Here is a 16,474-nt window from a genome sequence, read left to right as displayed (position 1 = left end):
AAACGCTAGAAACACTTTTTCTAACTCTAACCCCAGTTAGAAACAACCTGCTGTATTTTCTCAAGTCAGAGAATCTCTCTGTGATTTTGAACTCTCTGAAGGGGGCATCTCACTTCCCTGCCACAGAGATTTGTTAGCCTTCATCTGATCACATTATATTCTGCTTGTCTCAAAGCTTCTCGATATTGTATAGAAAGAACGAGCAGAAATTTTGGGGAGGAGAGATCAAGAAAGCTCTTCGTAGCTCCTTGTAACCATGTGTTTCTGCCACAGTCTGTCTGGGTGAAAACGGGGACCTTACAGTGGTGGAGAAGCTGGAAGCCTCATAAATGGACAGATGTGCGAGTGGCGCTGGAGCAGTTCACTGGGAACGACGGCATGCGAGACAGCATTCTTTTCATCTATTACATGTATCATGAGGAGAAGAAGGTGCATTGGAGTAGCGCAGTGCAGTCCTAGTGGCCCATTTGACAAGAGGAAAACCATGTCTAGATGGGGATGGGCATTGTGATACAGGGTTTCTCGTCTAGGTCACCACTTCCAATCTGGCCCAGGCCAGTAGCAAATGAAAAAGTCTTTTCGCTCTGGTGGCTGTCTCAGGGTCCTGTTAGAAGTAATCCCGCTCTCAGTGGGCAAGCCACCACCAGGTTGACCCCAATTAGCCATCTTTTTGTCAGCCCAAAGACTGAATGGTCATGGAGAAAGAACCAACCTTTGATACCTAGCAAGGGGGCCCTCTGAGGTAGGGTTGACACACACTGGCAGAGTGATGTATTGGGGGTAGATAGGACCTCAGTCATCCAGGGCTGTAAGACTCTCCCCCGGTTTCACGAGCAGTCCCAAACACAGTGAGGGTTTTCTCCCAAGCAGAATGTTAGTCCTTCTGCCATCCTTACCAGAGACTGTTTGTGAAAGATCTCCCTATTGTGTTGGCAGTGGAGGAGGCTTGATGGGAGTTTGTCTTGTTCACCAATGCCCTTTGTATTGTGCCAGTACATCCATGTGTTCCTGAATGAAGTCACCATCCTGGTTGAAGTTTTGAATGATGCCAAACACTCCTTCGCTCTCTACACGCCCGAGAGGACAAAGCAGCGGTGGCCAATTCGTCTAGCAGCCACCACGGAACAAGAAATGCATGACTGGGTAACTCTGCCAACTTTCTAACACAGTCTGGTTCTTCCTTAAACCCTCGTTGGTGAGAGGTTTGAGCATCAGGTTTGCAACCTCTGGACCTTTTGCCTATGTCTGCACTAGTAAACACATTGGGAGGAGATTCCACTGGTGCAACAAAAATTCAGCCCAAGTTTACCTGACGACATAATGAAAACACCTGCAGCTGCGTATCACCTCTAGGGCTCGTGCCAGTGTGACCAGGGTGCAGCTGACCCCATGATCACTCTTGTGGGATTTTTGTCCCCTCTAAAATCCCCTAGTGTGGACAAGGCCACAGGAACTGTGGCAGGATTAACTCAGCCCTGCCCTTCTTTGAAGGCAGACAAATGGAGTTGTGTGTGATGGGCAGGGCTACAGGCATTCAAACCGTCTCAACTACTAAGGTTTGCTCAGCTCTTTGTAGATATTCTATTTCTTATAAACCAGTGGGACAAAACTTTCCTTCACTGTTGTGCATTGAGCTGTCTATCCGCCTGATTGCGTCTCTATGGCACACAAATGGCTGCATTTCAGCAGTGGTCAGAGAGAAGGAGGGAGGTGTGTGTGTACAGAGACCTTGCGAAGCACTCTGGGGATCCTAAAAGGTAAATCATGCTGATAGGAATGAATCTTGACACCTTTGATCTGAACTCTGCCTTTTACAAATCTCCAAGGTGGACTAGCAATGAGGATAACCTCCTTTCACTAGCACTAGATGACCTACATTAAGCGAAAACCCCTTGTTCACACCATGAAATGCACCTCCTCGCTCTTTGTTCCTTCCTTGTATTGTAGCTGGCTTTGCTGAGCATGTCCTGCTGTGAAAGCAGACGGATTCAAGGCCCTCCCTCCCACCAGGCTATCTGGTCTGTTACCTGCAAAGGAGACGTCTTTGTCAGTGAGCCAAGTCCTGAATTGGAGGCCACATCACACGTGATGCCATGTGACCAAATGTAAGAAGGTTTTAAAGTTCCCCTCACTACTGTGCATTTCAAGCAGCCAGAATTTTCTTTAATTCCATGTCAACAGTTATGTGGTCTGTTGTGCGGAACGCGTTGTGTGCTGTAGATGTTAGCTGAAGACGAAGAGACATGGAGTTGCCTTCATTTTCATAAGTGAGATGAAGAAGTTTCCTCAGGCTACATTTTGATGTTCATATGCTGAAGCTGCATGTTAGGAGCCAGATCTTCCAAGGTTTCCTATCTGACTTTCATTGGGATGACCTGTAAGACTTGCAGGGTCGGGTGCTAAATGCTCCTACACAAATTAGTGGATGGCATTTTAAAGTAAATGAAACATTCCATTCATTAGGGCTGAGGTTTGAATAGCACCCAAGTGAGGGAATTCTGAATCCCCCATGCAGTGGCAGTAGATGCTCTCTAGTGAGGATAGCAGCTTGGTTTCTATTCTAAGCATGATACAGCAGCCTTGACCACTGTAGTCCAAAAGCAAAGAGGCCCTTAATCTGCCTCAAAATTGGCAGGTTAAGGGCCAAGAAGAATTTTTGCTACTATTCGGAAGTGACTTGCACAAAGTGTTTCTGAATTATGAACCCCTTGGGTACGTCAACAGGGCAGCTGGGCATGGTGATTCCCAGTGTGGGTAGACAGACTGGCACTAGCTCAGCTCCAGATAGCATGCTAAAAATAGCCGTGTGGCGAATGATTGCAGCATGGACAGCGGCTCAGGGTAGCTGCTGGAGTCCAAGCCTGCCTGATCCCTTGTGTCAGAGCTCAGGTAGCTAGCAGTGCTATTCTAGCCTGCTAGCTTGAGCAGAGCTAGCAGGAGTCTGTCTATGCTGGCTGGAAATCATACCTCCCAGCTGCAGTGTAGCCATACCCTCAGAGTCTTAACGGTGGAAGGGAGAGTTGGGTGGGGTTCCACTGAGGCCGTAAAGCTTGCCAGGTTATTGGTGCCCTTATCTACTCCTGCACACTTCCTGATCTGTAAAAGCAGGTCTTCTTTTCTACTCCCTCAGACTCCCCACTGGCATGTTCCTCTACAGTCCCTTTGCCTTCCCTACTCTTCCCTAGACACACACACCACACCCTGCAGGGCTCCAGGTCCCCAGGAAGGGATTTCCCTCTGCTGTGCACCTCTTCACATCTGCAGACATGGGTGTCCATCTTGAGTAAGTGGAAAATAAGACACTGCACCTGTAGGTGGTGAGGGAATCCCCTCTGGCCTCCTGCCTTTCCCCAGTCCCATATTAGGACCATCAATCCATGTGTATTAAACCAAGGAAATTCCTAGAGGAAAAGCTTCTGGGTGAAGTGTACGCTGAGGGCGAATATCCACAGCTAACGAGTGAAAATCCCCACCGGTGCATCAAAGCTAACTGTTCAAAACAAATGCAATGGATCAAATCAGGAAATTCAAAGTTAAATTTACACATAAATGAGGCGTTTGACAGGCTACAAACTCGCAGCTGAGATAGCCAAGCTGCTGCCACTCCCTGACAGTAGTCACTCAAAAGGAGCATTCTTAACTGGCATCAATCGTCTTCCCCACCCGTTGGACAGAGGCCCAATGAGCTAGTGACCGAACTGGCCTCCTGCCCTCCCTTAGTCAGGGCTGAGGTGCAGGGAACACATGCTGTTACTGACTCCACTATGGAGTTCCTGTAAAATGTTCTCTCTCTCCCTGCAGGTTTTGGCGTCAGATTGGAGGGCATCTCCGCCTGATAGAGTGTAATAGCCATGGCATAGTTTGGGGCATAGGTTACGATCACACAGCCTGGGTTTATACTGGGGGATACGGAGGCGGCTTCATTCAAGGTAATGACACACATTTATTCTACCTGGGTGTATCCATTCCCTGGTTAACCTCCTGCGTGACACCAGCAGAACAAAAACTTTCAATCCCCCCATCTTTGTATTGGGTCTAGTCTGTAGAATGAGGTGATGGGCATATCCTGTCTCTGCAAGGGAAGCAAGCTGTGCATCTTAACTTTGTATCTTTGGCTCAAAAATGAGCAATAAAAAGTGCATAAATGTTCCACCTGGCAAAATTTTAAACAATAGCAACTTTCTTCTTTAATATTTAACTTTGCTTTTAATCAGAGTGATTTATTGCCTGCAGGATTGGCCAGCAGCGCTGATAATATTTACATGCAATCAGATGTGAAATGTGTTTATATCTATGAGAACCAGCGGTGGAATCCAGTCACAGGATATAGCAACAGGCAAGTGTGTGTGTTTATAATGGTCAAGAGAAATGTCAGGGTGTTTTTAAACTTTTATTTCACATGTTGTCTCTAACATTTAGTGCTAAATTGAGATGGAAGGCACATGGGCTTTGAGAGGCTAGATTTGTCAGTATTCATTAAAGGATGCCTCTGTAGTCCGAGTCCTGCAATGTGTTGCACACCCCTGGGAAGGCACAAAACCTACCTGCAAACAATGCATTGAAGGATTAAGGTAATAGATTGTAAGCTCTTCAAATCAGGAACTATGTCTTCTTGGGTGTCATGGAGTGCTAAGCACAACGGGTCCCTGATCCTGAGTGGGGCTGCTGGATTCTGCATTTAATAACAATATTTAATAATCATCTAAAGACATTGGGTGGAAGTGGAAGTCAATAAATCTCTTGATGGTGAGTAGGAAAGGTTTTTCCACCAACCTTTGAAAAGCAGCAGAATTCTCAAGATTCACCCTCCTGGTTTTTAAATGCAAAATAATCAGTTTTTTGAGATCTTCGATCAGTGTTTGGCAGGCAACTGAGCTGCAGAGCAAACCTGTTTCATTTCAGTCCCTTCTTCAAGAGAGTGTAGTGACTGAAGACAGTGTTCAGTGTCTGGACGTGGGAAGTGCTAGGCAGAGGTGAAGAGCTTTATCTTTTATCTTTCTCTCAATGTCGCTTATTCTTGTGTTACAGAGGGCTGCCCACAGACAGGTACATGTGGAGTGACGCATCTGGCTTACAAGAATGCACAAAAGTTAACACAAAACCTCCATCCCCGCAGTGGTCTTGGGTAAATTTTATCTTGAAATTATTATTTTTAAATAAAAAATAGAAAAAAATAATAAAGGATGGCCTAGTTGCTTGGGCACAGAACGGAGGTGTCAGGAGACCTGGGTTCCATTCCTGTCTCTACCGCTGACCTGCTGTGTCACTTTAACCTCAGATTTCCTCATCGGTACAATGGAGATGATCTTCCCTGCATCCTAGGGATGCTGAGAGGATTGATTGCCCCGCCCCCAATCCAATTCCTCTTTGAGTCCTTTGTGAATCCCACTCTGAATGTTTTTAAAGTCCCTGGGGACCCAGGATGGAAGGTGTTCTCAACAGGCAAAGTTGTAATATAAATAGTATCAGAACACTCCATACAAGCAATTACAATACAAAGGATGAAGAAGAAAAGGTAAAAGGTTATCTCCCAGCTATGCCTTCACTTTCTGTTGTGCTCCTGTTCACATTATCCTTCTGATTCTAGGTGTCTGACTGGTATATTGATTTTAACATTTCCGGTGGAACTGATCGGGAAGGCTGGCAGTATGCAGCGGACTTCCCAGCGTAAGGAGTTACCTTCTTGTACCTAATAAACTTAGCCTGGCAGGGCCAGGCCAATACCTGATTGGCTACAACCACGCAATTATTAAACCTAGTTGATTTGCACGTCAGCTTTGCTTTAATGGTGGCATCTGTGCCTTGATTCCTCCCTTTGCAAAATGAGGGGGAGAGCTGCTAACCATCAGTGTTTGAGTACTTTATCGATTTGAAGTATTACTGGCCATGGTGTTTGGGGAGGAGGGGTGAAATATAAGTCCCACACAGCAAAATAAGGGCTTGCCAGTATTGTAAAGCGGGCAGGGGAATCTCCAGGGTACATAGTTGTTTTCAGTTGCAAGCCAATGCCTGGTATCCTCACAACACTATGTGGTGTGAGGGAGAGCTTTTTACAGAACAGTTGCACGAAAAATAACGCTGGGCTGAAGCGGAGTCAGCACTGACAGGCTGTTGCTGAAATGTGGGGTATTTCCAAGTCCTCTCAAACTTGCATAAAACCACGTATCTTTGGCAGATCCTACCATGGCCACAAGACGATGAAGGATTTTGTACGGCGAAGACGCTGGGCCAGGTAAGGGATTAAGTTTTGGATATAAAGTTTAGAATTCAGACGTGCTCCTTTCTTAAGAGCAAGCTGTTTAGTCCCTTAAATATCTCTCCATTAACAAAGGGCAGCAGCACTGAAACGGGCACTGAAGAACCCATCTCCAGCAGGGCAGCCCATGGCTTTAGCAACCACTTAAATTGCATTTTTTCCCCCAGCCTTTGCACACAAGTGTCCCAATGTTCCCATTGTGACTGTGTGAGATCTTTAGGTAAAAGCCCTCTCGTCGCAGTTCATATTGCGGTTCCTGTCACAGGACAGATCGCCCCAAGTATCCCCTCGTGGACTGCAGTTCTACAGGCAGCCTGCCCTAGTATCCTCCATCAAGGGGCTTCTTCAAAAACTCAAACCCTTGTGTCCATTCATAGCCCTTTTCGGGTTCTGGTTTATTAAATAAACCAAAAATTCGAAATCAAGCTTTTGTAAGCCATTTATCCCCTTATTAGGACACACTTGGGCCTTCCCTACCATAGTGTCACTTCCCCAAGTCCCAGATTTCTCTGCTGGAGCCTACTCTCACCCAGCAGCCTCTGTACTCCAGTTCCCTGAGCCTCCTTCACTTACTGCTCATTATAGGGGACTCTGGTAAACCCCGTTCTGATGTGTCTTAGTAACCAGGGTTGGCAGAGCCCAGGTCTCTAACCCTTAAAGGGGCAGACCACCCTTTTATAGCTCCCTTTATAAATGGGGGTTAAATGATCAGGAGATGTTATTAAGAGTCCGCCAAGCCAGTAGGTTGCTTGTAACCATGTATAACACATGCCTCTTATGCTTAGATTGCAGGCCCTTAGGGCAATGATTGTCTTTTTGTTCTGTTTTGTTTGTACAGCACCTAGCACAATGCTCTATGACTGGGGCTCCTAGGTGCTACAGTACACATAACAATAGGGCTTTAACCCTCTTTCTTACAGCTGGAGTCCTAATATAAATGTGACCAGCACCACCTACTTACTAGGCAACTGCTGACTTCCCAGCCAGGCTTTACTATAATTGGATGGAACCAGAAAAAACCAAACCATCACTGTATCCTGCCTTGAGCAGGAAGCACCCCTGCACCCTGCTCTTTCCCAAGGGAACCTGGGGCAATTCTGAATCACTCTAGTTTTCCTCATGCACTTTCTTGTGCTAAGCTATCAAACACCCGTACTAATGAGGTGCTATGTGCCTACAAATTAAAGACTTCGATGTTTAGTGCTTGTTTTGTGGCTGCAGAGCCAACGTTTTAGGCCTCGAGCATCTCTTCCTCCTGCTCAGTGAGGCCCTGGGGCCACAAACGGTTCTGCTGTATGTCCTGTAACAAATTGAACTAAGTACTGATGCCAAATTTCTCAACTTGCATCAGTTATTCTAAGCCTTGAGCCCAAACATTCCTCTTTCAGTTGCACAAATGACAACTGAAAACAAATAGGGGATTGCTTAGGGCTAGATCCTGGATTTGTGGGTTGGAGGAGAGAGAAATTCACTGTGTTCCTGGGCTGGGTACAGGTAGACATTCTGCTGGTGCAGTCTATTGCATCCTCCCTAATTTGCAGTGCTACTTATTTCTCTAGGGAAACTAGAGCAATGTAGCTTTCTGTAATGGCCCATTGAGAGAATCTTTTTCTGTACTGCTTTAATGGATGGCTGCCAGCTCTTAGCCAACAAACATGCCTCCCTCTCTCGGGATGCTCCATGTTACCTTCAGACAGTCCCCTTTTGAATCAAGTTCAGATGTCACTCCCATTGCCAGTACAGAGGAGGGAATGGACCAGCTACAGAGTTCTGTTCTCAGCAATGGATTCCCCCACAAACATGATGAAGTGCTCTTCTTTATCCTGAAGTTCTAGGCTAGGTTTAGACAAGTAGGAAGCAAAGTGGAGTACAGCACAGACTTCGAAGAGGACCTGTTTTTTTCTTTATTAAGTTACACTTGAAAAAGAAACCCTGATAAACCTTATCCTGTCTAGTGCTTCAGAACTCAACCTGGAAACACAAACCGGGTTGGTGTCAACCCCCTCTCAAACTGAAAATATTAGTTGTATGGTATCTCTGGTTTCCATAGTACCCATTTAATGAAAGGATTTGGGGATTTCCCCTGCGCTTATGTTTGAGTTATTCTGGCAGCATGGGCACAGACTCAGTGACAGCAAGAGCATGCTCCTAAAGGGTTGTGGGGTTTTTCTCTTTAGAAAATGTAAAATAATCACCAACGGACCCTGGCTGGAAGTGCCTCCCGTCACCCTGTGGGACATCGCCATAATCCCTAGTTCGGCGGCAGACAAGGAAGAATCTATAGCACTCTGGGCCGTTAGCGACAAGGGAGACGTGCTGTGCAGACTCGGAGTAACGCAGCAAAATCCAGCTGTAAGACTCTCCTTACTGCCTCTCTCATACAAGTGGAATTTAAAGTGCATGTGTGTAGCGTGTGCGCGCATGTACATGCTGTGCTCCCTCAAATCACTTCACTAGGTTTTGTCTTGTGTAAAACCCCCCGTTAACCTACCCCATATGTCTCTCTAATGCCCCTTTACTTTACTTCCCCTTCAGTCGCGGAGGGGTCTGCTCCTTCTCTTCAAATTGATAGCATGTCCATCTGACTTAGATATTAAGCTGCTTAGGGCAGGAACATGGCCAAGCTGTGCCCCAATATAGAGCCCACTGAAGTCAATGGGAGCCTTTCCATTAACTTCAGTGGGCTTTGTATTGGGCTGTGTGTTTTTTATAAGGAGCCATGCACATCTGTTGTGCCTAGTATGCTTAATAGTAGGTTCACATTTACCTACAGGCTATAATAGAGATTACAAAACAGTAACCTCCATCCGCTAAAGTACTTATGCATCCCTGTAATAGCAGCTGCCACCCAAGTGCCCCCTCATGGCCAGGGGTACCTCAGTTTCCCTCTTCTTCAGGGTTCCTTAATAAACTCCACAGACAGGCTAGTGCTGGAGATGTGGATTAGCCCTCTAGCTGCCTCACAAACAAACTTAACCCGTCTGGGGGGTAACAAAGAAACCAACTAAGAAGTCCCAACAAACAAAAAGGTAGAAGAACCTTTTCTTCAGCCTACCGCTGGGCTGTGTTTCCAGCCCCTTTCGAGCGATTTTTGAGTCTTTCCCCTGCTCTGGTATAAAAAACTCAGCCTCTAGCCTGATTTCCTCTGGAGTACTGTTCTCCTGCAGCCTCTCTGGTTCAGTGCCTTCCCTGGCACAGAGCAGCCAGCCTGACCAGTCGCCAGACTGACCTCTGCCCCTTAATAAGGCTCAGGTGTCCATTAAAACATCACTTGAGTCCCTGAACCAGGCCTTCCCTCTAGCTCTATAGCAGGGCCAGCTGCCCTCTATTAGGCCTGATTGTGAGGCTCTTAATGAGGCACAGGTGGGCTGGAGCAGCACCCTCTTAGGCTATATCTGGGCTGCACCCCATTGGGGGCAGCATGTAGGATAGGTGTAGGACAGTGAAAAGCAGGCTGTGTCCCCACTGCAGCATGTAGCTACAGATGGCAGAGGGAGGCTCTGGCAGGGGGCAAGCCATGGGGAAAGGCTCTGGCAGCGAGGAGGGCACAGGACCCCACCCCTGACACTAAAAATAGTAGTGTAGATGTGGTAAGTGCTGTTTGGGTGTGTAGAGACCATATGGGGTACATAACCTAAGGTTCTGGTGTGCTTTTATTCCCCTAAGCTCTTCATACCTGAGCTGGGGATGGAGGGTGCCAGGTATGTACCCCACATGCTGCAGTATAGACATACCCTTAAAGGGCCCAGGCCACCCTGTGACACTCCCTTTGACTTCAGAAGGATGCTTGCATGTTTAATGTTAAGCATGTGTAAGTGCTTTATGGGATTGGGGCCAAGTGTGCACAGTTTTTGCACAAGTCATAACTAGAGCTTGTAGAAATTTTTTCCTAATATAAATTTAAATGTAGACATCTCGAAACTTTGAAAAAAACAGTATTAAAAAAAATCTCCAAAAATTGTTCACTAATGTTTCCTGTTTTTATTACCAGTTCTATTTCAAGACTTGTACTGTTAGGTACATCTAAAGGCATAAGGTGCTTATAGAAAAGTCCCATAGAATTGAACGGAAGATTACATCCGTGCTCTAGCGTAATCTAAACAAACCAGGGAAAGGGCCATTGTCTGTTAAGTCATATAGGGTTCAGAACCAGTTGCATTCTGTAGGATTTTTTTCCCCATCAGGTGCTGATCAGCCAGCCGGCACGCTGTGTCATTCAGTTCTGCAACAGGTGCGAATTTCCCAAGCCATTCTTTGTCATTCACTAGGGAACATCATGGCTTCATGTGGGAACAGATCAGCCCTTCATGTCAGTCTCAATTGGAGCATTCCACCAAGTCTGGGCTGTTGCGAGAGATGGCTCTACCTTCTACCGGGGTTCAGTGTCTCCAAAAAAACCTGCAGGTGAGTGCTGTGGAACTGAGCAGGTCTTCTCACAGCAAGGATTAGTGAGCCAAACGAGCACAGGACGGTGACATTTCAATCACCACTGCAAAGAGTGTGAGGCTAATGCAAAGTAAACAGCTTCCTCCTCACTTATATTAATATGCTTAGGATGCTCTTAAAAGTTAGTTAATGTTTACAAAACCTTGAGATGAGTTTCTTTTTGTTAGCAATGTATCTGGGTAACTTCTTGGAAGCCCAAGAGAAGTTTTACCAACCTTGCCCACAAGGAAATGCCATTTCACATGGGTCAGCAACATTCCTCCTTAAATTTCCAGGCCAAACTCCCTTGAGAAGGTTAGAGTAGATAGAAAATATTGCTTTACATGAAGTAAGTTCCCACTCTTTACTTTAACCATTCTGTGCCTCACTTTCCCCATCTATAAAATGAGGATAATGATACTGACCTCCTTTGAAATCTACCAATGAAAAGTGCTATATAAGAGGTAGGAATTCTCACTGTGCATAATTCAAATGGAGAGGATTAGTGCTTTGGGTGTGCTTGACATTGAGACCAGCACTTTTCATGTCAGCTGGTCATGTTGTATAGACAGAAGGGCTGAAAAGCTTCTTGATTCCCTCTGCTGTGAGTCACCATGCTTTGAGTAGCTAGGTATTTCTAATGCTGCTACCCCCATGGTGTCTGAATACAAAGCTTTATTTGGCCTATGACAATACTCTTCTTACTGCTGTTTTCTCAATGCCTCGTTCATTTATTTCCAACTTTTAGGAGATTGTTGGTACCATATTCCTTCACCTCCAAAACAAAAGTTAAAACAAGTCTCAGTAGGACGGACATCTGTGTTGGTGGTAGATAAAAATGGTGAGTTTTAAATGACAAGGACTCGGAAATGAATCAGAGATCTGACTGCTTTAAAACAAGATTCAGGGCCACCTCCGCCGCCAGTGTAAACTGGCATTGCCCCATTGAAGTTTAGTGGAGCTATGCTGGCTTACATCACCTCAGGATCGGTTCCTCTGAGTGTTTAGAGGGAATAGCCTTGCCTTGGCACAGTGATGGACTGGGTGAGGTAATTACTGTCTGACTCATAGGATTGTATTTGGTAACATACAACATGGCTAGTGCCACAGATAACATGGACACAGCATCTATGACTTTTTTTTTTGTTAATATTTGTTGGATTGTCACAAAGAAGAAAATCACCTCTCTCTCTGCATGTGAGGAGCTTTGCCAGAAACCCAAAAGCATGCAGATCTGCAGGAAGAATGCCTTGCAGTGAACCATGCACATCATCCCTAGCAAACAAACTGGTGTATCGTCATTAGATAAAATTAAAGGGTCCTTCCACAGAAGAAACAAGCCTTTAAATCAGTGTCCTGTCTGAGAGAACTCCTTTTCCATGTTGCATTACTTCTGTACCAATGGTGTGCATGGATCTTTGTAAACCTATAATGCATGGTCCTTTCCCCAAGGAGCTTTACAAATTAGGGAGTGCGCCATTATTCAGGAAGGTCAAAATAGGGTAAATAGAGAATATTAAGTTCCGCACACTAGTGAAAAGTGTAACAAGATTCCATAGAAGATAAGGAAGCATTAACTGCTGATCTCTTATGAGGTTTAACTCAACAGTGCAGAGTTCATGGCTTTAATGTAGTGAGCTCATCCTACACAAGCAGAACTCCTGAATTCTGTCTAAAAGACCATCCTTTCCCTTCATAGGATTTAATTGATCTATTTATAGGTAATCTCTGGTTCCGTCAGGGAATCACACCAAGCTACCCTCAAGGATCTAGTTGGGACCATGTTTCAAATAATATTCGTAAAGTTTCTGTGGGACCCCTGGATCAGGTATGTATTTAACTTTGCATTTCACTAGTTATGAATGACATAATTAAATCATCAGTAAACACTGGTTTCTACTCCTGTTTCCCTCATAAGAGTGATTCACATGCTGGCATCCTGACAACCTGAAAATTAACTCTCTGAAATGGTAACACAGACTCCTGCTGTCCCACTGAGACTATGCAAACAGCATGTATTGTAAACCTTCCTTGTTAAATCTCAGTGGGAATGTTTTCACTGCTAATCTGTGCGCCTGGGTCTCATTTGTGTAGGGATGTTTGGGTTTCTCTGCCCAAATTAGAGATGTTTTGCTCCAAGCAAGGTCACTGCATCCAGTCATTGGAGCTGTTGGTGTGATTGAGCCGGGTATTGTCATGGTTTTCATTTAGGGGAAGAGAGCAGTGTGTGAAACACATTTATTCTCTCTCTCTAAGGTTTGGGTGATAGCTGACAAAGTGCAGGGAAGCCACAGCCTAAGTTGCGGGACAGTCTGTCATCGAACAGGAGTCCAACCGTTGGAACCGAAAGGGCTCTCATGGGACTACGGCATTGGGGTGAGTGCTGGGGCACTGAATTGCTCTAAAGTTGGTATCTACACAGTTATAGGTGGTTGGGCACGGCCTATACAGGAAGATCCACTCCCTGTCTCAGCAGGCTCCTTCAAAAATTTGGATAGATGCTCATCTCCTTGTGGAAGGCAGGAAACTGGTCTTGCGCCCTGTACTCAGAAATGGGAGCATTCCTTGTCTTGACTATGGAGACATTTCCATGTCAAGTGATAGTGTCTTCAGATGTATTTGTGTCTTTTAAAAAAAATTAATGAAGTGTTATGCAATTACTGTATAAAACAGTGCATCATTTACATTATATGAATCTTTAAACTAGTGTTGGTTTTTAGTTTGAGAGCTTTGGACACAAAATTAAACTCTTTAATGAAGACTTCAGTGACACTGTTAAAATGTTGTTAACTGATTAGCCAAATTAAATATAATATAGCAATTAACATGGCAGCATTTTAAAAAGTAAAGCTTCTCCGTGGTCTGTGCATGATTATCCTCCGTTGTCATGACACTGCAGTACTCTCTGCTGCAGTGTTTGAAGTGCAGATATTTAAACAGTCTCAGTGAAATCCTAGCCTCTTTGAAGTCGATTGCAAAATTCTGACTTCAGTGCGGACAGGATTTCACCCAGTCCCCATTATGCAGAATACTAATCCTTGTCCGGGCCTGCTCCTTTCCTTGAGCATGTGTCTCATCCATTTTAGATGCTCTATCCAGGAGATAGGAGTCATGGGGATTTGAGCCCCAGCAGTATGTGGACCAGGCAGGTATGCACCCAGCTCCCTCTGGGAGTTGCACATACTAGGAGGTCGGGATTTTATAAGGAGTCCTTTTTCTGAGCTGACCTAGGGGGGAACTAACCCCCTGGCAGGGAATTAAGAATAAATAGTGTAAAAACCTTCCTGTAAACAAAGCTCTGAATCAAATTGTGACGTTTCTTTTAAATTATATTAAAATCTCATGTAGGGTGGATGGGAGCACATTACAGTCAGAGGAAATGCAACTGAAGCTCCTAAGGCTGCTTTCTATGAGACCTCTGAAGAGCACTCGGCAAACCCAACGGATCTAGAAGATGGAGAGAATGGAGGAAAGGGAAACCATTCTAAAACCACTTTGATGGTTAACGAAGGGCAAGAAGTAGACAGATACGCTGTTAATTGTTAGTATTTTCTGTTCTCTGTACACTGGCTGCTGCTTGTTTCCCCAAGTAATTTAAAGAAAAACAAACTGTAGGACACAAACTCAACCCATTTCTGCTCAGAAAAAAAAAACCTGATAAAACTAATGCATTTTATAGAAATGGAATTTGCAATATGGGCATTTTAATATTTAACTTATTCGTCCACCACTAAGTTAACAGAGTATGACTTGAGAGAACTGACACAGTTTTGACAAGAGAGACAAGGTGCTGTTTGGAACCACAGGAATAGCCCTGTCCCCTATTTAAAGCTGCTACACAAACTGTGTGAATGTGACTATCTTTGCAGACTCATTTATTTTTCTGTAGAAGTCTTTAATTCCCTTCCCTACATCCCTTAACACTCACTCATCTTATACGCCACTCTCCGGTTGTAGTATTGCTCATCTTTGGGCAGGGAGGAGGATTTTAAAAATTGTATCAGTATATAGGTGATTAGTGTACAAAGAGGTCTAGTCACTGCACTAGTGTAAAATCTAGGGGCCCGATCCTGCAAACACTTATGTACATGCTTAACTTTGCTCATGTGAGTCAGCCCATTGACTTCAATGCTGCCCTCGCATTGAGCGGGGATTACTTGCATCAGTAATGTTCCACGTGAGCATAAGTGTTTGTGTGCAGGACTGGAGCGGAGGGAGTACACATTACTAAGGGCCAATTTCTGGTACCTGTTCTCATGCTGAGTAGTATCTTATTTCACAAGTGCTCCCACTGGCGTCAGCAGAACTCTTGTGGAAGAGAGCCCTAATCTCTCAGTAAGGCTGGCAGCATCTGCTTCTACATGTATCAAATATGAGGTGGAAAAAATCATCTTTTTAGCCTCACGTTCAGCTCGTCCTCCAGCGGCTCCCAGCTCATGCTTTGTCCAAGTCTCTTTTAGCAAGAGACTGGAAAAATTCCTAATTCCCGATTTCATAGTGGTAGAGAGCGACAGTCACTCCGGTGAAGTCAGCGTAGACTAGCAGGCATTCAGAATGGGGCTTTGCTGTTAGTTTGTACTAAGTGATCTGTGCTGAACATATTTCTGGCTCTTCTAGTGAGTTAACACCTTAGTGTACATTATTCCTCAAAAGAAGGTCTAGTTCTGTCCTGCTTTAAAATTATAGTTAATCCTAAATTCTCCTCTGAACTTCTCTTATTTTAAAGCCCAATGCTGCTTGGTGCCAATCATCTCCTGCAAGGTGCTGAGCGTTCAACTCCTGTTGGTTTCAGGAGGGCACTCCACAACTTACGGGATCAGGCTTTATCCATTGTAACTTAGAGAGGTTTTCGCTGAGGGGCTAATCTTGAACACTTTGATGCAAAGGGAATGTTGAGAGCAGGCTCACACCCTGAGTTTCTTAATGGTAGCACTGCAAGTTTACATTCTTTTTGCCTATATTGTGTGATTGTATATGGAGTTATTTTTATATAAATTGAATAGCAGTGTGGCATGGTCTTATGTACTGTATTTGTAGAAGTAACTATTGCCTGTATTTAATATATATATTTTGATATTTTAATGCCAAGACAGTTTGTCCAAATGTGAAAGATTCTTAAACATGCTACTGTCTAACCTATTGAACTTTCCAATATGTGATTGTTTGATTTTTACATCTGTGGGTTTGAAGTGTCATAAGTGACATTATTTGCATTAATTCCTATAAATACTAGGTTACACACAGTTCTCTAAGTTACATAGCAGTTGTTCCAAATAATCATCATTAATAGCTTTACCACATATACTCTTAGGTTTGCTTTTTCTCTGCACTAACACATAATCAATGTCAGAAGGTCAACTTACTTTTCCTTTTGAATATCCAATGTTTACATTGCCAATGCAAGAGTTACATATAATACCGAGTCAATAAAATATACACTAATGTAATCATGCATTTTCTCCTTTTTTCCCCCAGCACTGCCAACTCCATTTTGTTTGTTGTACAACAAAAAGATGTTTAAGGGAACAAATGCAAAATATAAAATCTCTATGTGAGCACCAAATCTCTATGTGAGCACCAAATCTCTGCCCACTGAAAGTCTTCTTAAAGTAGCAAGTGACAGATGAAATTAAAATGTACATCAGCTCCATAACTGTGGGATAACTTTACTGAAATTAATTGAAGGTTGAAATGGATTTTGAAAAATCTTTATCTATCAGAAAAAAGGCTCCTGTTGCGAAATTCCCTTGAATTTGTCCAAGAGAAACTCTTGTCACTAGCTACTATTTTGAA

The 16,474-nt window shown here is 44.3% G+C and overlaps 1 protein-coding gene across 3 annotated transcripts in view; it reads left to right on the top strand.

The window, feature by feature from the left end:
* Nucleotides 1–16,128, top strand: part of TECPR1 (tectonin beta-propeller repeat containing 1) — a 38,749-nt gene extending 22,621 nt beyond the window's left edge. For 2 of the 3 annotated variants that reach the window (XM_030577630.1, XM_030577629.1), the window contains exons 12-25: nucleotides 274–429; nucleotides 994–1,143; nucleotides 1,948–2,105; nucleotides 3,802–3,929; nucleotides 4,234–4,336; nucleotides 5,029–5,125; nucleotides 5,588–5,667; nucleotides 6,176–6,232; nucleotides 8,434–8,608; nucleotides 10,525–10,660; nucleotides 11,430–11,522; nucleotides 12,403–12,509; nucleotides 12,938–13,057; nucleotides 14,030–16,128. In XM_030577630.1, the coding sequence (XP_030433490.1) occupies nucleotides 274–429; nucleotides 994–1,143; nucleotides 1,948–2,105; nucleotides 3,802–3,929; nucleotides 4,234–4,336; nucleotides 5,029–5,125; nucleotides 5,588–5,667; nucleotides 6,176–6,232; nucleotides 8,434–8,608; nucleotides 10,525–10,660; nucleotides 11,430–11,522; nucleotides 12,403–12,509; nucleotides 12,938–13,057; nucleotides 14,030–14,227 (1,758 nt within the window). In that variant the 3' untranslated portion in view covers nucleotides 14,228–16,128. The other variant, XM_030577631.1, reaches the window with a different exon arrangement.
* Nucleotides 16,129–16,474: the final 346 nt, after the last annotated feature.

The sequence above is a fragment of the Gopherus evgoodei genome, chromosome 10 (assembly GCF_007399415.2).
Source record: "Gopherus evgoodei ecotype Sinaloan lineage chromosome 10, rGopEvg1_v1.p, whole genome shotgun sequence".
In the NCBI taxonomy this organism is placed as follows: Eukaryota; Metazoa; Chordata; order Testudines; family Testudinidae; genus Gopherus; species Gopherus evgoodei.
Note: the sequence above shows the minus strand (reverse complement) of the source record. Positions and strands in the feature narration are given on the sequence as shown.